This window comes from Ambystoma mexicanum, chromosome 10, assembly GCF_040938575.1.
Source record: "Ambystoma mexicanum isolate Mex_15411 chromosome 10, UKY_AmexF1_1, whole genome shotgun sequence".
In the NCBI taxonomy this organism is placed as follows: domain Eukaryota; kingdom Metazoa; phylum Chordata; class Amphibia; order Caudata; family Ambystomatidae; genus Ambystoma; species Ambystoma mexicanum.
In genome coordinates this window covers 1,014,922,314-1,014,948,335 of record NC_090932.1, presented here as the reverse complement: position 1 = coordinate 1,014,948,335, position 26,022 = coordinate 1,014,922,314, and the positions used below count along the sequence as shown (strand labels likewise).

Sequence of the window (26,022 nt, the reverse complement as noted above, 5' to 3'; positions counted from 1 at the left end):
TGGCCAGGGAAAGGCCATCGCTCTTGGAGCCCGACCCTAGGGGGTTGGTTGAGAAGCGAGGGAGGATCACCTGTGTGGAAGGTCCTCTGTGATTGGGAGTGGGGTACCCACAGGCGGGACATGTATCTACCCTGCCCTATTAATGACCAACCTAACCCTCCCCCGACCTTTATAGGCTTTGACATTTGAAAGTACTGGGACGAGGAAGTGGAGACCGAGTAATACATACTATACCATAATTTTACCAGTTTGGTACTGGGACGAAGAAGATGCCTGAAGAGAGTCAGGCATGTCTCTTTAATCATGGTTAAACTAACTTAACTAAGGATTCACACCTGCAACTTGTTAGCTGGTTGCAGATGTATAAAATGAAGAATACCCGGCATGCGAGCCTTGAAGTTGAATAGATTTGAATACTGAGTACAATAAAACCCTTATGGGCAAAGTGAGTCTCGAAGGACAACCAAAGTGCCACTTTTATGAGTGAATGCAATGCAGCAAGGCCACAGACTGGAAAGAGGTGTGAGACAAGTGACGGCAGAACCAAGAGGTTGATAAGGAGAAGCCAGAAAAGTGTAAAACTTGCACATAAAGTCAAGAGGCCAACAAAGAGGAATTAAGTGAATGTATTTGGTACACAGGGGCAGGAGCTGAAGAACTTGTGTGGCCTCAGAACCTCTGGATCCTGGTTGCATGATGTGTGATGGGTGGACCACGTGGTCTGACAACTGCGCCTAGACCAGTGAGCCCTGAATGAGGAGAAATCAAAGATCTTGTGAAAGAAACCAAGGAGAAGCATTGCGAGTGAACTGGTGAGGCAAACCAGGAGGAGGGTCAGGTTGACCTACTGATGGCGGAGTTAAGGTCTTGGGGAAGGCAACCCTGAGATTTGAGGAACTGCACATGTTATCCTGAGGATAAAGCCTCAAGACCCATTTGCTTTGTGGACTATGTAGGTAATCTTGAGACTTTTTGTGGAACTTTCTTGCCCTTAGGGAAGGGGAGCTGAAAGATAGCAGAGGTCTGGAAGAAGCTTGGACTTTGAGTTAAACACTGTTTATTTTGTTAGTAACATCCCTACACATTGGCTAGCTTGGTTAGCTTTAGTTGTGAGGGCAAGAATAGGTGTTGGACACAGACAGACTTTTAAGTTGATTTCTTTGACTCAGACTTACCTTAGTTTTGTTCAGGTAGGGAAATTCCACAATAAGCTTTCTTTAACTTCTCCAAAAGTTTAGTGGATTGCCTGGTGTGCTCCTTTACCAGGAGATCTGAAGAGCTCACAAGAGGATTCCTTGTAGACTCCCCTGCCAGCTATTTTGTCACAGTGTTGATAGTCTTTGTACAACTCCAAGTGCCTGGTGCATCTGTCTGCCAGGACTTCTTTCATATGCTTCTCAGATTCCCTAATATACTTCCCTGACTAGTATTTTGCAACGTGGTTAGACTTTCCTCTACAACTTTGGTGGATTGCCTGGTATGCTCCTCTGCCAGGAATCCACTTATGGGCTTTTCAGATCCTCTGGTATACTCCCCTGCCAGTTATCTTCCCACAGTTTTAACGTTCTTATAACGTTCAAAATGCCTGGTATATTTGGTTGCCAGGAATTCTTTTATGGACTTCCTAGATTCCCTGGTATACTTCTCTGCCAGGTATCTTGCCACCGTGTTAGAGACTTTATACAACTTTGGTGAATTGCCTGGTATAATCCCCTGCCAGGAATTATTCTCTGGGGTCCGGCAGACCCCCGGCTAAAGTTCCCTGCCAGATATCTTTCCCCAAAGTCAACTGCCTGGTGTATTCCTTTTACCAGGAGCTTATTGGTGTCACCGTCCTTGTGACTGTGAGACCGCCGTATCAACTTTATTGTGTTTCACTATGTCTACTTAAGGTAACACTTACTCCAGCTTTCCTCCACATTCACATCTCATGCATTTGTTGCTGCACTTCATCTTGTCGACGACTGTACCTCCAGTAGCTCCGCTGAGGCCCCAAGTGCTTACATGCTCCTTCAGATATGTCTGCAGCGTCTCTCCTTCCTTTACGCCATACAAGTATGTGTGACTCGCATTTGTGAGCCGCTGCATGGATGTGCCCATTCTCTCGCTTGACTTTCTCCGGCACGGTTCTCTCCTGTTCTGCTGCATTGAGTGCAGATGCCATATGTAAATGTCCTTCGCACAACTAGTCCGCACGTTAAGTTTTCGGTTTCTTAGTCTGCATCAACTCCTCCCCTCTTCTTCTTCGTCTCAGTACTTAAGGCTTAATGGGAGCTGAAGTCCATAGATGTTGTTGGATTTCTAAAGTGTTGTTGTTCAAAAACTTTATATAGAGAAAAATCAGAAGCCAGAGATGTTATAGGTGTGTTGTGAATGTTTGAGGTATTAATGTGATTTTGTCTAGAGTGACATAAAGGAAGAGTTTTCTGGTTTTTACAATAAGGGGGATTTGTGGGATGACTCAAGCCATCAAGAACTTCCGTATTAGGTTTTCTTCAGTAGGAAGGGGAGAATACTGTGTCTCATCTACGGAGTCACCACCTTTAAACTTCCCAGGCTGACCGAGCAATCTCCAGAGACTAGACCACTGCGTTGGTATGCCGGCTCTAGTCTTCTGCATTGCTCCATCTCTTTCTCGTCCCAGTGGATGTCCGCCCGGTTTTCAGATAGTGTGGAGTAAGTTGGGATGGAGTGTCTTTGGGAGTGATCATAACTATTTACCTGTCTCTTCCTCGTTTCAGTTGTTACTATATGATTTTCTATATAGCCTGGGTGAATATTATGAGTGGAGCTAATAGGTAGGAGAGGAAGAGGATCGCAACAGGTCATGAGGGCATGTTCAATGGAGGAAACATCCCTGAAAGGAAAGGGGGTTACGCAGCTTCCTCCAATGATGTTGGATCATCTCCCCGTGGGTACCCTCCACCCAGGGTGGCCCTCCCTCATATAGCCGCCCCAGGGTCAGGATCAAGTAGCCATCCCCTGGCCACATAGGGAAAAGGAGTGGGGACCTCATTAGATTCATTACACTACAAATGGTAAGGATCTGTACCATTACAATTTTCAGGGGCTGTCCAATCATGGACCGCCTCTGGCCACCACATCTGCTCATCAACAAACACACTTTGGCCGGCATATGGACTGGAACCGGACAGTCCCAACCCCCTCATCTGGCCACAAACGCAAGCCACCGCTTTGGCCAGGAAAGCTGGGGCTTTGCCCGGAAAAGAGCTTAACATATATGGCAAATCCAGCCCTGAGAGGGCAGGAAGAAGGCCAAAATACAAGATGGCCAAATGACAGTTGAAAATCCCATGCCACAGTTTTCTTAGAATATATGGTACTCTAAATTGCATTGCTTGATAAAACGCAATAGTGCACACGAGAATAAAAAGAAACGCAGTAGAAAACGATTTTCTGCCACCGACCCGTCTTGGACACATTATGCAAGTAATCACTCAGTTACCACAAACAGTTATGTAGACAGAGTATCCCTAAGGTGATGTGTGCAGTGCAAAATAAACAGAGAACTTCTCTATGGGAGACGGTCCCCCTGCACTGATAGCCATAGGGACTGATCTGTGCCCCCAAAACAGATGAATTTATCAAGGCAACTGAAGTTAAAAAGCTTCACTTGCCTCTAAAACTCAGGACATGTTTAAAACTGCAGCAAAAGGTTAGGGGGTGGGGGTGTCCCTAGGGAAAGCAGAAAAAAGAAAATCTTTCCTAACAGCTTTGATAGCTGGTCTCCATGTAGGATCACCCTCCATTGCCATGTTGCTCTACCTGGACTGTCGTTCTCGCTGACCTCCCTGGGCTGGACTATCACACTCATTCACCCGTTTTCTGTGCCAGTCCTGTCCCTATCTTGGGCCCAATTACCTGGGCTGCACTATAACACTCATTAACATGGTTACACTTCCTGGGCTGTCGCTCTGATTGGCTCCTTTTATTATTGGATAACACAATCGCTGTACATGTTGCCCTTTCTTCCTGTATTTTCACTCTCATTGGCCTTGACTAGTCTTTCTAAATAGTCTGTTTTTTATTCAGCCTTCTTATCTTCACATTCCAAAGTGTCGCCTTTCTGTGGCATATGCTGTTCACTGGTCAGGTTGCCCTGCATTCAGGAGTATTGCTGTTTGGCCTTTCTTTTTTGTGCATCACATTTATTGGCCCCCTTTTGTCTTTCTGTAGCATATTTTCAGTCCTTTTCCAATATTGTATCTCTCCTGGCTTGTTTTTCCCCCCTCCCTATTGTAACTGCTTTATATTTTGGGCCTTTTGGTGATATTGGCTTTCCTTTGTGCTTTCTTCTTCTGACTGCACCTGTCTGTTGCCTATTACAGAAGAACAGAACAGTGAAAGCGATCACAGAACAGAGAAACGAATTAGAAGCCGAGCTAACGGAAAACAAGGTATTGGATTGCATTGTATTTTTACACAGGAGCCAAGAACTGTGTTCCATGGTTTTACAGCCAGTTGTGAGTAACACGTTACAAACCAGGACTGCTTCTGCCCACTCCCATTACTAATGCTATTAACAAGGTATTGGGGCTATAACGTTTTCTTGTGTCGCTGCAGTTATGAGCAAGATATTTGAGCAATCCTATTCTGGTACAATGTGCTCTTATTCCTGAACACTTGGTGCTAAAAACCTATGTGAATTCTCTGTTTCGTTGATCAGGAAGTTGGGAACAAAGTCTCATTTTGCAAAGGGTAATGATGCCAAAGCTGGTGACAAGTGCAGAATACCACTGATGTAACACAGCTCCAATTACAGAAGAGAAGACTAACACTCAACTTCCAAATCTGCTCTGCCTCTTTACCATAGGTGCTAAATCTACTGCCGGTGCTAAATTTATCACGCCTGTCAAATACCATTGCAGTAAAATAAGGTTGTGTGGTGAATGTAATGTCTTGTAACAATACTTTATCTGTAGGAACCTTACACCTGCCTCAAAGATTTACATATAGTATGAATGGTGGTACTTGGTCTGCTTTTGTACAGCACCTTTTGCATCCTGGAAATATCCTATCAAATTCCTCTGCTTTCTATTTAACCCATATGACCCTAGAGGTGACTGCTATCCTTGAGCCATGTAAAGCCCTGTATTCTGGTGCAATTTCCATGAGCCCAATTGCACTCGAGGTGTGAAACTCTGCATCCTTATGACTCACTCCTGATGCCTAAATGTAAATGTACCCTATTCTTTTGCCATGCAAATGAACTGTTGAGCAATGCAGGTAAAAGGCGCTCTATCCATTTGGTAATCTGAGTCATTTGAAAGGCTTTGTATTCTAGTTCTAAAACCTGAATTTATCCAGCCTTGGAGGTGAAGCTTTTTTCATCAGCATGTGCACACTGAGCCAGCATGCCAAAGGCTTTTGTGGGCATATGCCTCGCTATACTTACTGATACATTCTAATACCCTTCATTTGCTTTACAGCTGGATCTATGCACTGTGAAGTCCTCTCTGCAGTCACAGGAGGAGGAAAACATGCGCTTGATGGATCGACTGGCCTCAATGGAGCACCAGCAGGTACAGTGCTGGCCTGGAAGGGATAGTGCATGTCATGTGTAGCAGTTGAGCGGATGGGGGTAGGACAATTTGAGTGCAAAGACATAAATGAGTCTTCATGTTTAATGGCACGTGTACTATTATTAAGATAATAGCATGATGATGAAAAGTGTAATGGGCCAAGCTATTATCTCTCCCATTATTGTAAAACTTTTGCAATGATATCTTTGTGTCCTGTATAACCCCTTTCCTTGATGGTATTGTTTTTTTTCATTGTCCTTTAGAGCTGTTCTGCTTTCTCTGTTTAGCAGTGGATACTGGTTGCAGGCTTCTCCATCTCTTTTTAGGCCTTCATTCGTGGCATGCCACTTGTTGGGCCCTGTCCTTAGCATACCCTTGTTGTTTTCCTCACTCTAGATTTATTTTTAATTTGATTTCTCGTATAGTTTCTGCAAGTTGGGCACCATCCAGAGTCTGCTCAAGGCTTCTTTTATCCTGGCTATGTCCCAAAGATCTGTTGAGAAGCCTTCACCCTTGTATGTCCGAATCTCTGGGGGGTGGACGTGCCATTCCTTCCAGTTGTCGGCAAGGTGATCCAGTCGTAAGCGTCTCTTCCAGGGGTTTGGCTTGACTGCTGAGATGTGCATGAGACGTGTGTGGCTTCTCTAGGGACTTTCCTTTAATCTTTCAGAATGCCATCAGAACACCGGGAAGCTGAGCACAACATGGCGTCTGAGTGAATATGGAAGTTGGGGGCAGTGAGGAGGAGTGGGGCATAACGAGGAGCACATTTGGATTCAGTTGGGCCTGGGTCACCCCTAAGAGTCATAGTGGTGGTCGACAAGTACATAAATAAGTGATTCGGCTGTATGCCATGAGGAAAAAGAATGGTGAGGGCTGACCTTTAAGTGGAGAGTGTGTGGGTGTCTAGCACAGCATAATTTTCTGGTGTCCTTTGCCGGGTTCATCGCCCTTATCTCCACGTGTACATGATATCAGGCTTTTGAGTGTTTCCTATTCCCACCAACACCGCCTACGGATCGACGTGTCTCTGTGGTGCTACTTTGGAGGCGTGTTAATATCAGGGGTTCCGCAGTCGGAACTGCTCTGAGTGAGCGGGGGAATTAGCGTAATTATGCTCGTAAGCAATGGTTGGACGCAAGAGAGGCGAATGCGCGCCACTCCTAGTGGGAACAGGTTATCGGAGATCGTGGCTGTGAGTGCCCGGAGTAGGAAGCGACTTCAAGAATATGAATCATACTCCTGACAGTGTCAGTATCTAATGTTGATACTGACACTGAGCCAGTAAAAGAGGGGCAATCTAAGCATGAAGCTCAGCATTGCAAACAGGATGGTGGTAGTGTTTTGCAGGGTGATAGCCCCGCTCATCCGGTCCCGGCTACAGTAAAAGGCCCTACTGATTTTACAGGGATTGCCTGCCTCTTCGCTCCCTTTTTGCTGCCGTTAGACCCTTTTCAGAGCGTTTAGAGTTCAACCTCAGCAAATCCGACTCCTCCAAGTATGACGTGGTAGACTCCACCCTCTGAACAAGTCATTTAGTCCAAAGTCTGGTATGATGACCTGTAGTCTTTCACTTGAGGGGACCACATTTTGGGGGCCCACATTTTATACCGCTGATTGTACCTCTCGGGATTCTGCGGTATGGCTAACCATGGCCTCTGGGACGAAGTCCTCCTGGAGCTAGTGTCTCGCAGAGACAAACTGTTGGGTAGGGTGTAGGCTATCGGGTAAAGAAGCCACTGTAGTGGGTTGCGGCAGAGAAAGAGGGCTTGGTTCTCACCTGATCGCCACCCTTCTTACCAGCGACATAAAGGATGGGATTCCATGGATACCCAGAGATTTAAATTAAACTGCAATTTGTTTTTATTCATAATTGGGAACCCACTCCCATGATTTATGAAAACCCTACACCATGGCATAAACCATACTTTGATAATGGCAATCTGATAATAAGCTATGGTCTTTGTTCTGCAGTATTGCTTTTGGTCAAGACACAAATATTGATGTGTTCATACAGTTCCCTTGACAGAGCTAAAACATATGGTAACCTTTGTAAAATTCAAAGCATTGTTACATCACCATCCTGTATGTACTTTAATTCAGTTTTCCACCACTTTAGCTTTTTCTCCTACAGCGATGTCTATAATTACGCGTTCTCAAAAGTTTGCATGGTGCTTGACCATCAATCATTCATATTCCCGACCATTGACCATGACAGAATAGGACATTTGCACAAAAAATGCTTCTCGTAAAACAGTACAGCAGACCTGTATACTTGGGCTGTTGGCGAGGACTATGTGCCTCTGCAGAAACCATTCCCAGAGCTTTGTGCCTTGTAAGTAGAATTGTCGACCTCAGAAGTTCATCAAGGGGTATGCATGTCAACCACCCGCTCGCTGGAATGCAGAACCGAAGAGGACACCTCGTGCAGGTAAATTAAACCCCACCCCCCACAAATTGGATTTCTACAGAGATGCTGGAAAACATTTCAAAAGATGAGGCTCCCCTTTCTAGAGCTGCTGTTGACACATTAACATCCAATTATGTTGCTGTGCTTCATGAATGAGCAGAAGTCGCTGTGAGGACGTTCTTTTTGATAGAAGTACTTAAGAAAACTACTTTTAACTGGACGTTTCATGCCTACAATAGTGAAACATACAAGAAAATGAGTGATTAGAACACAGTGCTAGATCTATCTCAATTAAGCAGTTTGTGAACCAAGGAACCAGATTCTATTGTAGAGGAGGAGCCAAGTACCCCCACTCCAACTGCCCCGCCTTCATTACCTGTAAAATGGGAACCAAAGTATGTGACGTATACAGAACAGCTGAACCAGCAAAGAGCAGAGCACAGACTCTCTGCAGTACCCATAAGAATACCCATACCTAAGAGAATCTGGGAGATAAAGTACCCATTCAGAAAACCATACCTACATACAAGACAATATGATGGCCATTTAAATAAAATTCCTGAAGAAGCAAGGAAGATGAATGACGAAGACGAATGGTGACATCACACACAACCGAATTGACGCACATAGAAGAGATATAAAGACCAGAGAATGCAGACAATCTATAAGACATTAAGGAAGCACCAATGATAAGTGACATCTTGGGATCAAGGTGAAGAAGCTTATGCCGCAGACCTGGTGAAGATATTTAGTTAGTTTAAACGTGTACAGATGCAACAGAGACGCAAGCAGCAAAAAGCAATCACGAAGCTAGCTTATGCTTTTAATAGACCGCGCCAACATATACATATAGATAACATATGGACAAGTAAATGATGGAGGTTTCCACTACGTATTATAAGCAGTACTGGACAAAAGCAAGAAGGCCTCAATTGTCAGTGTGTCGCAAACAAAGCAAATTGAATTAACAAAATGAATCTCAGCTAAAGGAGTTGACTTAGCCAAGAAAGCCAAGGTCTTATCAAACTGGAATTTGCTGACATTGGATACAAATCATGTGAAGGAATAGAGACTCCTGTTAAGAAAGGTCGAGCAAAACAAAAGACGTCAGAGGACTATTGGAGAATAAAATCAAATACACGAAAAGCTTGATTTCATGGTGTCCAGTCACGTGGTAGAAGGAAGTTGGACGATCGAGGTGGTCACGCCTACGCTAGAAGGCAGGATGTGCCCACACTCCTTAAAATTCTCAGAGCACAGTACAAACTCAAGGCCAATCTTCAAAGCACTAATTGACACTGGACCATTGAGGTGATGATGGATGTACACAGTAATTGGTGGGAAGCTAGTGTTAAGACGAGCTCACCTGCACCTGGCTGTTCCGTCTCCATGCTGCTAAACGTAGGTGGAAAAGTACTGACGGGGGTTAGAAGCCAATCAATTATAGAGGACAGTGTAATTAAGGGTCCTATAGTTTGTGTAGCCAATTAGACGTTGAGTATTTAGTGATGTTCATAGTGGCCGTTTTGAGGGGAGGGCTTAGTTGTCCCACCTGATAAGTATCCTATCACCTTCCTCCACTGTTCTATACTGATATGGAACTTATACTTGGATATTCACTTAGAACCAATCACTCCCTGCATTAGGTTTTTGTAGTTTGCCACGTAGGATGACGTTGGTAGCAACATAGGTTAAACGTCATTGATGACCAATTCTGGGTATAAAAGCTCTCAGTTTTTAATAAAGTGATTTGAGTAAGAGGATCGAGCGATTGCTGATGTTCGTTGTACTCCCTGTTTTAGAGACTTGTTAGTAAAACGGACTCACTTTGCCACTATTTGAGTCGTCTTGATTATTGATGTATGAATAAACTCTGCATCCCCATCCATCTCCAGGGTATTGCTACTTATCTTAAAGGGCTGTCTGAGAGAACACCCAGCTCACTATGTGCCATTACTTCAATCCCATGAGTGCCACTATACAGAAATTGGTAAAGAAGAATTAGCGACTAATATAACAGGAATTTATCCTTGGGTGGGGGGGGGGGAATGTTTTGCATTGAAATGAGGCGAAATCCTTTAATGTTTTGGGATTGCCTTCCATCATTGGCCACTGTTAATGTGGTGAATGTGCAGCTTGTAATTTTAGAAATATTTTTTTAAAATATATAATGCGGAGCGGGGCCAGCAGCAGGCTGTTCACGCTGTGTGTCACAGGTACAGCCAAGCTGGGAGGAGTCGTTGGTCCACCCAGCATCGCGGACTGTGCTGGGTGCATAAGCTGTGGAACCGCTAACCTTCCGGGTCGTTTTCATAATACCTCATGCATATAAATAATAAGCAAACGTTTGTTTGTGTTGGTAAAAAAAAAGGCAGTGGCTTTTTATTAAACATAATACAAAATAAAACAAATGAAGTATTATGAGTAAATCCCAACAGAACAGGTGTGTATTGATCTCATAGTCTTGTACTTTTGAGCACTTGGGCCAGGAAATGGAAAGCTGTCGGGATCCTTACAGGCCCCTGACTCTTCTTTGGCATGACTTCCTGACAACGGCCGTTGTCTTCTGCTTGCCCAAATGCGCCTTCCCCAACTCCCTTCTCCAAGGGGTGGGTAGGATCCGGGAAAATGAAAACAGCTGAGTCTGCGAGCACAGCGTCCAACTAAACACTGAGAGTGTTGTTGCTTCTGCAGGACTGCTCCAGCAGTCCTTTCTTTATAGTACAAGGCATGCCCTGGGGCTATGTCGTGCCCCTTTCTCTTGCGCTCCTCCAAAAGGCTAGCCTCTGCTGACACCTACTTTGCACCTAGGTGTGAGGGGTCCTGCCTCTTTGGAGAAAGGGGGAGGGGAAAAGCCTGTTAGCAGGGCTGGTGCCCTCTGCCACTTAGCACCTTTGGCTTTCTGGATTTACCCCTCTTTCCCCACCCACTCACTGTCATGTTTCTTCCCCTCCTGATGCCTGTGAGCAGGAGGGCGGACACTGGTGGAAGGGGGCAAGGGGAAAAGGCAGAGGCCAGCTTTTTGGGGCTTCCCTCTCTATCGTTCTCTAAGCTTATGGGCCTTTGCCCTTCAGCTACATGTGGGGTGGCCCCCCTAGCGCCGTCACCCTCAGTGGGGTGGCACGGTGGCAGCTCTTGTTGCTCCCAATGCCCCCCCCCCCAGCTCTCATTCCACATTCCGACTCTCACTCCTGCCCAGCTACCCTCCTCCCAAAGCATCCCAACCCCCATCAACCCCAATGATGGGCAGAGACCAGTAATATGAGTGGGAGAAAAATTGCCGCAGCAAACTTTATTACACATAAAGTCAGGAGTTAGCTTACAGGTGTTCCGTTTACACTCAGGATATTCTGCGCTGAGCGCAAGCAACTTTCCCCCCCCCCGCCCCTCCGGGTCCTTGGGGGACCCGACGCGGGCGCCCAGTCCCTTCCTCAGCTGTCCCTATCTACCCTTTGGCCATTTCTTTATTTTTGCAATTTTCTTTTAATTTACTTTCCCCAACGCTATTTAAGTGCAATCTTATTCCGTGCTTTACTTTCTTTCCATTCTCCATTTCCGCTTAGGCTCCTTCTAAAGGATGCGTTCCGGTCTCCTTTTCCCCCATTTGCTCCCTTTCTCCTGGATTCCCTCTTCCCCTTTCCCAGGGTTGGCTTGTTACTCATTGTTAATTATCTTTACCCAAACAGGTCTTCCTCCAGCCCATCCTGCCAGGGAGCCCCTCTCCCCCCTTCCGCCAAGACCCCCATCTGCCCTAGCTCTCCCCGCCTTAGTTGTCCCATACCCTCCGGCCCCCGTCGCGCCCTCCTGTTCTCTAGAGCCCCATCCATCAAGCACTACCTATCCCCCAGAGCCCAGCCTCCTTCTTATCCCCATCTTCTTACCCTGCCTTTCGCTAAAGAGGGGTCCTCCCCAACTATCCCCCCTGCTCCTCCTGGCCCCTACCCCCCGCACTCCAAAGTCCCCCCTCCCCCAAGTTTCTTTTGATCTCCTTAAGCTGCCAATCACTAAGGGTCCCCTTCTCTAGAACCCCCCCCCCCCCTTATCCCCCCCCAATCTCCCAGGGGCCCCCCTTCCCCTCAGTTCCCAACGTACTTTCCGGATCCCCGTTTACAGTGCAAACTTTCAATTCCTTACCCCTTGCTGACTTCATTGTTGCTTTCCAATTTTCAGTTTCCAACGATGCACTTCCCATTTCCCCCACCCACTTTGGAGTTGGAAAGGTCTTCCAAGCCCCCTATCCCTCCCCATTAATGTGGGCCTCCCCTGAGTCTAATACTCCTGGGCGCTGTTCTTAATAAACTGATGGCTGTGCAGTTCCCCTTGTGGTATCCTCCAGTACTTTCTAACGGGAACACAGGTAACATCCGCTGGGCTTCTCTGCCAGAGACCAGTCGCTGCGACCGGTGTCACTGCCACGACTCACGGCGGGTTCTTCCTGGCCCATAGTATGAATTGTTGAACCTTGGCTTCCCCGAGGTCTTTGTCCCAGTCCCCCGTGATTTTCAAAAAGGTCTCAAAACCCCTGTTGTATCTCTCCCTTGACCCCCCCGAAAGTGCCCTGGCTGCTAATGCCCTCATACCCATTTGCAGGTCACTAGGCTCCACCACTCGCTGTTGAACGGTACCATCGTAGGGCGCGGGAGCCTGTCGATTCCGCTGCACTGGTCATAAACCCTCACTAATCCCCTGCAGCTGAGCGCGGCCGGAAGCGGGCTGCTCATGCTGTGTCACAGATGCCAAGCTGGGAGGAGTCGTTGTCTGCCCAGCATCGCGGTCTGTGCTGGGTGAATAAACCCTTGCTAATCCCCTGCAGTGGTGCAGAGCGGGACCGGCAGCGCGCTGTTCACACTGTGTGTCACAGGTGCAGCCACACTGAGAGGAGTAGTTGGTCCGGCCAGCATTGGGGACTGTGCTGGGTGCATAAACCCTCCCTAATCCCTGCAGCGGAGCGGGGCTGGCAGTAGGCTGTTCATGCTGTGTGCACACAGGTGCAGCCAAGATGGGAGGAGTTGTTGGTCCGCCCGGCATCGCGGACCATGCTGGGTGCATAAACCCTTGCTAAACCCCCGCGGCAGAGCGGGGCTAGCAGCCGGCTGTTCCTGCTGAACAGCTGCTGCTGCTCACTCTACAGTTTGTTTTTATCTCACCATGGTCTCATCATTTCACCGCTGCTGCTTGAACCATGGTGATCAATGCTTGTGCTGCACTGGAATTATTGATTTCAGTAGTAGGTCTTTCTTAATCTCTGATCATTGCTAATTGGGGCTCAACACGCAGGAGACTGTGAAACCATGCAACCATGTGTTTGTAAGGGAGGAGCGAAAAGTGTCATCCCGCCGAGCTCTGTAACAGCAGCATTCCAGTCTGGAGGTGAAGAAGAGCGAAGTAGTGTCAGTGTGGGGAACGGGGGGGGGGAGGTGGGTGGACAAATTAGTTTGTTTTCCATTCTGCCTCGCTGCAGCCTCCTCAAGTAACCTGGTGACAGATTGGTTGATCTGGTTGCTGGATGATGGAGTGCTATTATTTTCCTTGAAGCACTGCCTCTTTAGTCTCTTTAATTTTGGTTTGACTGACAATTGGAGGACATTCTTATATTTCACACACGTTAATATCAACCTAATTTCAAGCCAACTAAATACTAAGCCAGCACCGAGCAAGCTAGCCGCAGAAATGACAGGACATCTAGTAGTTGAGCTCCGAGGTCCCTGTGATAGACCATTGTTGGAACCTTAATGACTAGCCTCTATAATTGGTGATTACCCACAGTGGCATGTTGTGGAGCTGAAGATGTGTGACATTGGCAAGAGGATTTGGTTTGACACTGGTAAAACCAAGCCCCCCTCCCCTGCTTGGAGAAAAAACAGTCAATACATCAACGAAAAGGAAGGGCAAGAGGGAGTACTGGTCACAATCCTCTGTGGATGACTATCTGAAGCAAGTGGTGTTGGGTAGATTTTTTTATTTCTATGCCAAATCTCCTTCACCTGTGACCCCCAAAACCTTTTGCTGGACTCATGAATTCTTTTGATCAGTCTCCCGAGTGAGTGGGGGGGAGCCCTTTTCCCACTCATTCATTCGTTCACTCTTCATTACTTTTGTACTTTATGGAGCCATGCTTTCCTCCACATTTCCTTAGGTATCTGTAATTTACTTTTGTAGCACACAACACCTTACAACAGCTTTCGTGCAGTGTTACTGGGAGCCTTTTGGGCTTCCCTTTGTATTTTCTTTTATTTTCCTTGTGGGAGCTCATTTCCCAAAGGCAGAAGGATTCTTTTTATCCTTTCTACATTTTATATTGTGAGACTGCTTAGGGGTTACACTGTATCCCCTTTCTCACTGCTCCTGTAACATTTATGTTACAATGGCAAGCATACCTGACTGGCTGGTGGCAGTGGACATGTTCTATAGACTTTTGTGTGGTTGTTACCCGTAGGCTGTGTTCACAGCCCGGGTAATACGCAGAAGGGTCACCATTGACCTAAAATGGTGGCTGTATTCTTCTTTCACAATTGTTTGTGTGCTTGTCCTTTCTTGGTCCTTTTCTCTGCCGTGCTTGCTGGGGGTGGTTCTGGCTTGACTTTTGTCTTTGGCAGGAATGCTTTGGGAAGCCTGCCAAGGCTCCAGAGTGTCTGAAGACAGGAAACTATGGAGGAGTCCGAAACTCTGCAGTCCTTTGTCTATGGCATTACAAATGCCATATCATATCATATCCTGGCATGCCTGCCTGGAACCAATTCCAACTGGGGAGAGTGGCTGTCCTGCAAAGAACAGCCACCTCCCAAAGTTTGAATGTAGACCCAGTGCTGATTGGCTGGGTTCCTGGATAAATGGTCTGAATCCTAAAGCTGAAGACAAGTCGACCGCTGGAACAGAAGAACCGAAGATGAAGATGACCAGAGACACCTGAAGCCACTTCCAGTAACTATTGTAGCCTGCTGAAGTGACTGCTGCTGTCTTGTCGCCGTTTTCAAATCGACAGGGAAGCTCAGACTAGGGCCACTTTCTCTGATGGATTGGTGGGCATAATCAGTCCCAAGCCAACCTGAAATTTAAGTCATCCCATTACGACCACCTGCAACCTTCCTGGGCTGCAATTCACCAAGGCTCTGGGACCTGCAACCATCCTGCAGTGTAAGTCTTCTGAAGAATGAAATTTCCCGAAACTTGGGTGGACTCCTGCTGGACCACCAGAAGCAAGATTCCACTCCTCAAAGTCCACTCACCAAGTGCAGGACCCAGCAAGCGAGGTCGATTGATTGGACGAGAACCGCTCTTCACTGCTGTCTCTGAAAAGGCGACAAAATCACAGATCCACATTAGAGCACACAGTATCCTTTGCTGTGTAGGTGAGGCATGGTATCACAAGTATGACACTGACACAATGGGTACAATTTGTAAAACCTTTTTTGAAATTGTTGGGGTTGGAGAAATTCCCATTTTGCCCTATAACTAAGATGGGAGTAGTCTCGACCATCAAATAATAAATAATATAGTCCTAATGGAGTCCGTCAAATCAAAATGGCCTATGCTAACAAAACCTAATGACTGCCCTATCTCTTGTACAAAAAAGCGTAAAAAGGAGAAATGTATGCAAAAGGAAAAATCAGTGTTCAAATGAATAAATGTGGTTGAACCAGCTCTCCTTGCCACGTTAGACCTCACGGAGTAAGGCTGTCACTGTAGCCAGGATGACACACTCTGGCTCGGTTTCCAACCCTATAAACAGTTTCAAAACGTGGATCGAGGCCGTCTGGCCTTCCATGTCAAGTCTCTTTTCTTGACTTCCAAAATAATGTTTCAACCAAAATGTTCACAAAGGTTACCCCCTATGTCGGGCTCAGACCTTTCACCACACATTCTCGGAGGACCCCCTCTGTCAGGCTCAGACCACTTACCATAAAGTTCAACACAAACCTGCAAGGGAGGGGGTGCCTTCCCCAGGCTTATTTCACTTTGTATCTCCCTCTGTTGGGCTCGGACCACTTTTGGATGTCGAAGACTTTCGAATGTGCGTGGCTTTCTTTACAGACCACTGCAGGACCGCTTCGACTCAAAGTTTAAAGATCAACTTTTACTTTCCCCTTCTCTAGGATTCAACTTCTTTATTTTACTCATGCTGTTAATTCCCTTTATCGCTTCAAACATTGTCCTTTTCACAGAGATTTTCAAGTGGGCTACTTCCTTTCATCGGACCTCTCCTTTACATAGTATTGCTGATTTTGCAGCTGTCTTTTACTTCAAAGATCATTCATAAGTCTGCCTTTCCTTGCATCTCATTCACACACGTGCAGCCTTCACTTGCGATATAATGTTGCTACTTCAAACTTTAACACATACCGGTCTTTCAGATCGCTTCCCAGCTCACCGGCTGTGTGAGTCTCTTTCTTGGTTTTGCGGTTCCCAATTAACGAGTCAAGGTTCGTACCACAGGCTTTGCCTTGTCTCCCCAACTCTGGAATTCACCCAGAAGGGTCGCTGGCATCCTTGAAACACAATGCAGTCTTCACTTGTGGGATATGACCTTCTCCACGTGTCTTTCACAGCCTGTTGGCGCCAACGACCTCCAGTAGGGAACTCTGGGTTTTCGACCCGCTGCTCTTGTCCCTTGGTCTGTCACTCTGCTCCAGTAGGTGTGCCTTCATCCCAGAAGCCCTGCTCGTACTCGTGTTCCGCCTTGCAAAGAGTGTGTGTTTAGGTTTTGCCTTTTATTTGTGCGAGGAGAGCTAATTGGTATCAACTGTATGTGCTTAGAATCAGGTGCCTGACTTTGCCTGACCCGATTAGCGGGGCATGTCCAGTACGATGTGTGACAGTTAATATTGTTACTCTGTCACCCTCTTCCTCGGCCCAGTGTTTGTGTAAAAGGGGGCGGGGGTGTTGGGACCTCGTAGCATCCTAAGACATAGGATGGGTTGGATAAACGAAATGGGGGTGAGGTGAATACTCTGTCTCACCATCGGCTGCCTCATCCCCAATTCCCTCACCCAGGTGATCCTCCAGCACTGGTCCACCCCAGGAACTGGATCTAAATGTGATGGCAGTGCTATGGCCACCTGGATGACAAGTCCCAGAGGACTGGCAGGTGAGACACCCTTTGGTTTCTCACAGCTGGGACTCCCATCTCTCGACTGCTGCTGTTCCGAAATCCCATCTAGAGTTCCTCCTTTCGTCACCATGACCAAGGAACAGGCGACCGGTTCTGCAGCTGCTACTGCATGAAGGCATCCAGCTTCATATTCTTCATCACTCCTAAGGTACTGTGGGACTCCAGGTAATGCTTGCCTAAAGTCATTCTGTCCCTCCAATGTTGCTGAAGTGGTAGTTTGTGCATTTGGGAGTTTGCCCATACATGTTCGTCCAGGCCCAACGCTGGAACACATTCAGGGGGCCTTCTCTGAAGTCCTGACCCTTTTTACCCACAAGAACTGTTACTTAACTGCTCCAGAAGATTTCCACAGGAACTATTGCCTCTTCCTGTGCCTGCCTTTTTGACCTTCACTCTGACCCTGAAAGAGACTCGGAACTAGATAGGGTAGGACTCTTGAAGCCTAGGCTCTGTGAAAAGATTGCTAACTGTGAGAAACCTGACAGTGTTCTCACTGCTAGACCCAAGGGATCCTTTGTTCATGTGGCCAGGGAAGGGCCAGGGAAGGGCCATCACACTTGGATCCCAACCCTGGGGGCGGACAAGCGAGGGAGGATCACCTGGGCAAGGGGCCCTTGGGGCCCCATAAGGAATGCCCTTGGACGAAACGCGGTATCACCTTTCCTGCGATACACTCCTACCCAACAACCCCTCCGTCTTTATGGGATATTACTTCCACAGTCCCATCCTACCCCAGTACTTCCCTTTAAGAAAAGGCAGGAGAAAACACCTTTACCCACTCCGACACATCTGTCCCCCCCCTTTCTGTCAATAACCTTCCCTCCTCCTCAGTGTAACACTACAAACCCCACAATCCCTGTTTTCTTGTTGACAAATCTTTAAATAATTATTCAGCCAACTTTCTTCCAAAATCTGCAACTCGCCACATTTCCCATAATCTCCTTAATTCACCCTGTCTTTCAAATTCTGCGAAGAAGAGGAAGCAAAAAGGAGGAGTGAGGATTACCCATAGGAATCTCTGGACCATTGTCTCCTATGTACGACCACCATTTTGTCCCGCTAACGAGGACAGGCGAAGTCAGGCATTCCCTTACAACCAGGCACACCTGAACCAAATCACCACCCCCAGGAAGTATAAAAGGTGGCTCGAAGGGGTATTTTTTTCCCCAGAACTTCGGAGTACGGATCTGACTAGATTGCTTGTTTGACCGGGCGAAGACGACTTCACTGCAGGCAGCTGTGGGCTTTACTGTAGACTGAGGAAGTGATATTGGAGCAGAGGAAGTGCATCCAGCAGATCTATTAAGTCAGCAAAGGAGCATCATAAAAAGAAGCGGATCCACCTATTTCTCCCCCCCACCTCCCACCAACACGCCCTCCTTTCACATCACAGCCCGCGACTTGGTTTTCAAATACGGTGTGCATGCGCATTGCGCGCGCATTGCAAAGTGAATTTCCAAGTGACTGGCTGTTGGGCTGTTAGGGTGGTGGTTGAGTGGCAACTTTAAATTCTCTATTTTCAAATATAGCAGAAAGGCTCGAATCCCAACTGTTTAAATCACTGAATCAGTTGAATATTGAAATACGACGTTACGGTTCAGGCTTTAAATGACGTCCGGGCTACGTAGTGGTCGCCTAACAGAGTCTCCCGCTTTAACCCCTATAAATGTTGATGCAACGATATGCCCGGGCAGCATCGCATATCCAAATGTAGGCAAACAGTGATTTTGCTAACTCGAAGTGCGCAAATACCACTGACAGCATTAAAATGCCTATATCCGCTGTTATTAATGTACTTCTAAACAAGGTTGATGAAGAGCGATCTAATATTGCCAAAGAGAAACAGGTTAGTACTCCCAATGGTATTATGCCTGCTGATGTTGCACAGTTCGATGACTCCTCTGTCTATGAGAGCGCAGCAATAAGAATTTTATGCGACATGAATGTTGTATTTCCTAGCGCTGAGAATTTACATAGCAGCTCCCCAGTGGACAGAAAGTCGCCTTTTGATATGCTAACTGAGAGACCCTCTGCAATATATGAATTGAATAAACGAATTTGCGCCTCTATTTGCGCTCTGACACCTTTGATAGATCACAAACTTCTAACTGACTTACCTTATCAATCACAATCCCCACCCCTTCTCCCTATTGAACTTCCGCTTAATATAAGCAATGAGCAACCTATTCCCAATATGCTAACAACTCCAAAGAAGGCTATGCCTACTTGCAAACATCCAGTGACTAAAACCCCTAAGCTTGTTGTTGTTCCCTCCATTAACTTGGAGTACGAAGCGTGTCAGGGGGACGAGAACAAGGATTTATTTGGCGTATCACCCCCTACTAGCCCATATACATTTCCTGTAATTATCAGGATATTGGACTTATTAGACAAAGGGCATGATTTTACGCACATGGAATTAAGAGAGATGAAAAACACTACGAATGAGATGATGCATAAACTTAACCACCTCAAAGGTTTCATCATGGCTAAAGAGACCAACAATCCAACTCACTGTAATTGTGTTCAGGGGTTGGTTCCAACAATTGACCCAATGACAAGACCTCTCCAGGCTGATGAGGAAACCCAGTGTAACATTTCATGTGCGACACATGACTCACAAAAATCTGAGGAGATGCCTACTCAACCCTTGGACTCAATTCCTGGAACATCCTTGAATGAGTGGTCGATAGCTATGGATTTAATAAAACAAGATTTGAGGGAAATCAAAATGAATTTAGCGACTAAATCCCAACCTACTATGCCTCTTCCGAATCTCCAAGAATCTACAACTGCTGATAGCCCCTCGGTTCTTCTAAAAATCATTGATGAAACAGCACAAGAAGAAAGTAATGTGAATCCTCCGAAAGAGAAATCTTCATTTATATCTCGGCGCTTTAAAAAAGCTCAACTTAGAGCAGTCAAACGCACTGAGAAGCGCAGGAAAGACAAAATGGTAATTGTAAAAAAATCCAGAGATAGAGTACATGAAGGGGAATTGATAGATTATGCTCAAGCGAAAGTGATTTTGCGCCACCAAGATGAGGATGTAATTGATGTTGACCAATTATCTGAAGAGAGTCGAGTTCTACTCCTTCCCACCTTGTCCACACCTTCACTAAAACACACAAAAAAAATAAGAACAACAAAAAAAAGAGGAACTCACTTTCCAATAGTTTAAGCCTAGGGGCTTCTGACAAATCCTCCCCTTCACTTAATAAGGCTCAATTTCCAAATGTAATAGTAAAGGGCTCTCAATCCTGTAGTCAGTCTGTTTTCCCTGATTCTTCTGCTAGTGCATGCCAGACAAATAGGCTCGACTTGAAGGATTATTTCCTTAGTATAGGCATGAAATCTAGCAACAAAGTGTTGAACAATGCAGAGAATTTAGTTGGTCATGAAGTGGATTTACGGGACCATGAATTGCTCGATCAGGTACCGGTGGTCTTTGAGGTTTCAGGCTTTGATTATCGGAACACCTACGCCAATGCTTGTAGATCCACGAATTAAGGTGATAAACTAGTACATCCCCTCACCAAAAATGACTATTATCCTATGTGGTCCGGGGAAATGTAGTGGTGTTCCTCAAATAGAAATGCGAGAAGCCAGAATTAGTACAATAAAAGCCTCCCCAGCTTTAGAACAGAATCCAGAGGTGAGGGACTTGCACTCAAGTCCTCTAAGAGCAGACCTCAATCCACCAAGCAGAGTGTTACTTGGTCCCGGGTTTGTCAACCAAAAGGGGGACCATATGATGAATTCTTTGAGTTATGCAAATATGATTCACTCCTTGAATACTGCGGTGGAAAGTGGGATGGTCTCATTACACTCACTTGCTAAAGAATTGCACCTAACAGGGGAGAATAAGAATTCGGATTATGAGGGACCCTCTAATAATATAAATGTTCTGCCTTGTACTCTCGGCTCTGATACAACGAAGCCAGGGTCCTCCACTTTAACATCAAAGGTGGATGTGCTGACCCTGCGCCCTGAGTCGCAAGCCAAAGAGGTTACTGCGTCAATAAATGTTCCCCCACAGAGTATTTATGGGGATCCTGGGAACACGGTACCTACACTGATGCCCCCAGAGTTTAATATCATTGATTTGGAGGGAAACCCTGATGTCCTTAGGGGTCAACGGATTAATCGTAGATATTTTCTGGATGTTAACTCCCGTATTCCATCACTCCGTATCCTGACTACTGGTGACTTTGACAGGATAGCCCTCGCCAACTTTGACAATCAGCGTATGATATGTTACTTATCTAGTGTCAACGTACTGAAACATATCTGGGCATTTATATCTGAACTAAACGAACTCAGGTTTTGCCTTCACACATTCAACTGCGAAATAGCAGCAGATGAATTTTTGTAGAAGCCTGTAATAAAGAGAGAGGAACCAAATGGAGTATCGAGTGCGTCATCGGTTGAGCAAAATTGTATATCCCAACTGTTGGCAGTGTCGCTGGAAAGAATGAATTGGCCTGGGTGGAACCCTTAATTCGCTCAATTGCTGTGATTAAAAAACGTGAAAAATATGAACTAGCAAGTAAAGAAACATGGATTGGATATTGTCTCATGGAACTCCTGTGCTAACTCGATGCTTCATGGTTGGTTTTCTTCCCTGACAACTAGATCTAATATAGATATAATCTTGCTACAGGAAACAATGAGTGTGCATGGACTATATCTAGAAGGTTTTAACTCCTTTTGCAGCCATGCGATTAAAGGCAAAGTGGGACGCCCCATGGGAGGACTTGCAATTAACAACAGTATGAACGCTAAAATTGTGTATTCGTCATCAAATGTACTAGCAATACTAATAGATGTCCGCAAAGAACTTGAAGTTCCATTAGTCATTTTATTAGTGTATTGGAATCCACTGAAATTGCCTTTAGAAAACATGTTTGATGATGTAGACCTATGTTTAGAACGTATTCTTAACCAGAGTCCTTGTTGTAATATCATTGCTGGGGATTTTAACTCAAGATGTATAGATATTAAAGGCGAAAGTCTGTCTGAATGGAGCATAGGTAAGAGCTTAGCTCAGACTCGTGGTACGAAGTGGATTGACTATCTTGATACGTGGGGGATAGCATTTGTTGAGATTGCGTAATTCGGACAGCAGCACACATGGAGGCGAGGACCTGCTGTTTCAATGATTGTTTTTTTTTTGCTGCCTCCCAAACATTATTCCACTTGGTCTCACCGGTCGTTATCCATCCGTTCACACCTAGTGATCATGGCCCTGTTCACTTGCATTTGGACATGACCTATCACAATTATATGGTAAATCCCTTGCTTACCTTGATTGAGGATGAACGTCCTAAAATATCTATTAGATGGAATCCTCGCCTGTACAAGGAGATCTCGCCAAAGACACGTCTGGAGTTTGAAATAGTAAAAAATACTGATAACTACCAACTTTCTTCATTCATAAAAGATGAGATGATAGAAGACATTACAACTCTGATTATACAATCAATAAGCATTAAACCTGTAAGGAACATAAGGCCATATGGCCCGAAATATGATCCTGAGGTCCAACTGTTCAAACAAATGAAAAATAAGGAAATTCGCCAACTGAAAAGTACCATAAATGACCTATCTCAATATTCGTACTTAAAAAAACAGATTCTCCAAACTTATAAAAATAAAATGAGACACCTGAGAATTAAGAATCACAACAATCAAAATTGTGAGATAATTCTAAAATTATGTAAAAGGGATTCTAGAGCAGTGTGGGCTACCATACGGCATACTAATCTTAGACATCAAGTAATCACTGAGAACACGATATCTCCTGAAAACTGGGTCAATTTTATTTCAGCAAAATGTGCATGTCCTCCCCGTTTTAATGGTATTACAACTACATTGAATATAAATGTGAAATGGGACTGTCTTGCTTGGACGGAGCATGACATTATCTGGGCGATTAATAAACTGGGCCTTTCGAAAGCCCCCGGCCCTGATGGTATCCCCTCATGCGTATATAAAGCGGACCCTGTTTTGTGGGCCGCGCTTCTTAAGATCAAGTTCGAACTGGTTATTAAAATCGGTAATGCTCCCAAGCAATGGGGTACATCCATAATTATCCCGGTCTATAAGAAAGGTAATCTAAATGATCCACAAATTATAGACCCATTTCTTTAATAGATACCTGCGCTAAAATCTTCTCAAGCCTGCTCCTATATGACCTGGAGCAGTTTATAGCCCAGAATAACATCCTATCCAAAGCCCAGATCGGATTTAGGAAGGGTATGGAGACAGCATTGAATGCAACTGTGATTTCCCACATTAGAGCAAACACAAAAAAGGAGCTATCCCTGTATACATCGCAAGTATTGATTTGTCAGCGGCGTTTGATTGTGTAGTAAGGGATCTCTTCTGGCAAAAACTATTAAAACTAGGAATACCTGAAGGAATTGTATTTTGGATGATAAGATTGCACTCAACTACAGCCTATAAGTTAAAATCAACAAAGAAGGAGCAATGACCGAACCCATTAACACTTATGTAGGCCTTAAACAGGGCTGCAATCTTGCAGCAATTTTATTTAATATATATTTGTGCGATCTTGATGATCTATGGAATGGGTTGGGCATATACTCCGTTCGAAGGGGCAGTCTAAGATTGCATTGGCTTGCATTCGCAGATGACTTGATCTTCATGGATTTTACACCAGCAGGCCTACAGACAAAACTTCGGCTATTTGTAAACTATGCTTATGATTTGAATTTAGCACCTAACGTGAGTAAAAGCAACATAGTGGTTTTCGATGCTGGAAAAAAATGTAAATCATTCACGTGGAAAATCTGTGAAATTACGCTACAACAACTAAAGGACATACGCTACTTGGTTGCCATATAAGCAGTAATTCATCAATGGCTTTATGGAAAGGACGAAAATCAGAAAGCCCGACCGTTGGCCAGCCAAATGAAGATAATCTTTGCCAAATATTGCCTCTTCTCTCTTAAACCATTAAGGGATTTCTTAATAATGAAAGTTCAAGCAATTTTAATCTATATTCTTGATATATGCCCTTTTGACATGGGCATTTGCTTGGAAACAGTACAAAGTCGACTACTCAAAGGAACAATAAATGTAGCAATATCTATACCCAACTGTGTTATTAGGTATGAGTTCAGTCTAATCTCTCTTTCATGCAGAGTAAAATGGCGATCACTATGTAACTATGCAAAGTTCTTGAATCCGCCAAATAATTGTTTATACAGTAATCTAAATAATATCATGGAAGCAAAAACAATACACTCCATTACGATTCACCAAAAATGGATGCAATCAATATTGGAAGAGGTTGCTGTATAGACCCGCTTTTGTTAAAAAAAAAAAAAAAAAAAAAAAAAAAAAAAACTGACAATGACTTGATTCACACAGTTGAACAACTGCAGTTATATTCAACTTATTCGAAATACGCTAAAGTGATACGTAGGAGACTACATTGCTTTGCATATATCAACATATTTCCCAGTGCACCTATAAGAACTTTGTACATTCGGTTTAAATTGAACCAGTTTAGAACCAAGGAGAGATGCGGACATTGGGAGGGTATGCCACTTTTCATGCAGTCGAAGAAATGTAGAATTACGAATTGCGATGAATCAAATGAAACTCTGAAACATTTTGTATTACCATGTCCACAATTTAAAATATCACGTACAGTGTTTTTAATGAAATTTGTGTGTTCTGGAAATGCAGATTCTATTGAAACCTTATGGGATAGATTTATGCGAGGTTCATACTATCTATTAATTTTTGCATTAGCACATCTCTTAAAGGTTATAGAAAACGATTTAGCAATCTTTGAAACAAATAATTGGGGAATTTAAGGAAAAAAGGGAAGATTCTCTTAATTTTATTTTAAAGTTGTTTTATGTAAAGTGAAAAGTTTATATTTTTGGAAGATATTTCTTTTGATGCAACACATTTTATTGTAATATGTTTTGTACAAAATGTGTGTTCTTTTGTACCTTTAGATTTTTTGTAAAGGTTTTAACTAACCAAACACAAATTAAAATAAAAAAAGGCGGGTCAGGAAAGAACACAGTAGGGGATACTGTAAGGTGCACGAAGCCAGAGGAAAACTGGAAGAGCTGCTGAGACCCTGGGAGACCTGGAGGAGGAGAACACCGCCCTGACACTGGCCCTGTGAGTCCAGGAGAGACTGCAATGGGGCGAGGGAGCTGTACCTCCAGAAGGCAAGACCTGGGGCAGCTTGGGTTGCCTTGCAGTACCCACAGTAAGCCTCCTCCCCTGGGCCAGTCAGGCAAACCCAGGTCTCTGAGGGTCAGTAGAAAAGACCCTGACGTTAGAACATTATCCCCTTTTAGGTCCTACAGCTCCCAATGACAGATGCCGTTTGGGGAGCTGAGAAGTGGGAGCAAGGTCGTGATAATGCATTCTGGGACTAGAAGTCCCAAAACCCTTTTGGAAGATTGTGAACTTTGTGAGAGGGGTCCGAACCTGGTGGAGGGAGACCCTTGAGAACCTTGTGAGAGGGGTCCGAGGCCGGCAGAGGGAGACTCTGTGAACTTTGTGAGAGAAACTAGCACCAGGGATAGAGTGGTCCGGGACCACGTGGATGCTCATTCAAAGATCTCTGGCTGGTGCCCCCTCTCCAGAACCAGGAGAAACGAGTACCAAGAGGCCATAGGGAAGGCCACCGTGAGGTGTCAAGGTGGTCATACAAAGGTCAAGCCAAACCCCTTGTACAATTGAATGTCCTTGACACGTTGTGGAAGTTTTGACACGTTGTGGAAGCAGATGTGAACCCGACTGAGGGACGCCTGCGCATACATTGTGATGAATGAACTGTGCGAAGCCTGACTGGGGGGCTGAGACCCGGACTTAGATAAAAGGAAGAACCTACGGGATCTAGAATGACTTTTTGTTGAATTGTGAACTGTGACAAATGTGAACTCAACAGAGGGATGCCAAGA

At 45.1% G+C, this 26,022-nt stretch overlaps 1 protein-coding gene across 1 annotated transcript in view; it reads left to right on the top strand.

Moving 5' to 3' along the window:
* Nucleotides 1-26,022, top strand: part of CCDC150 (coiled-coil domain containing 150) — a 917,521-nt gene that overhangs the window by 471,601 nt on the left and 419,898 nt on the right. The window contains exons 13-14 of the mRNA XM_069618819.1: nt 4,350-4,418; nt 5,451-5,543. Of these exons, the coding sequence (XP_069474920.1) occupies nt 4,350-4,418; nt 5,451-5,543 (162 nt within the window). The remainder of the gene's footprint in view (nt 1-4,349; nt 4,419-5,450; nt 5,544-26,022) is intronic.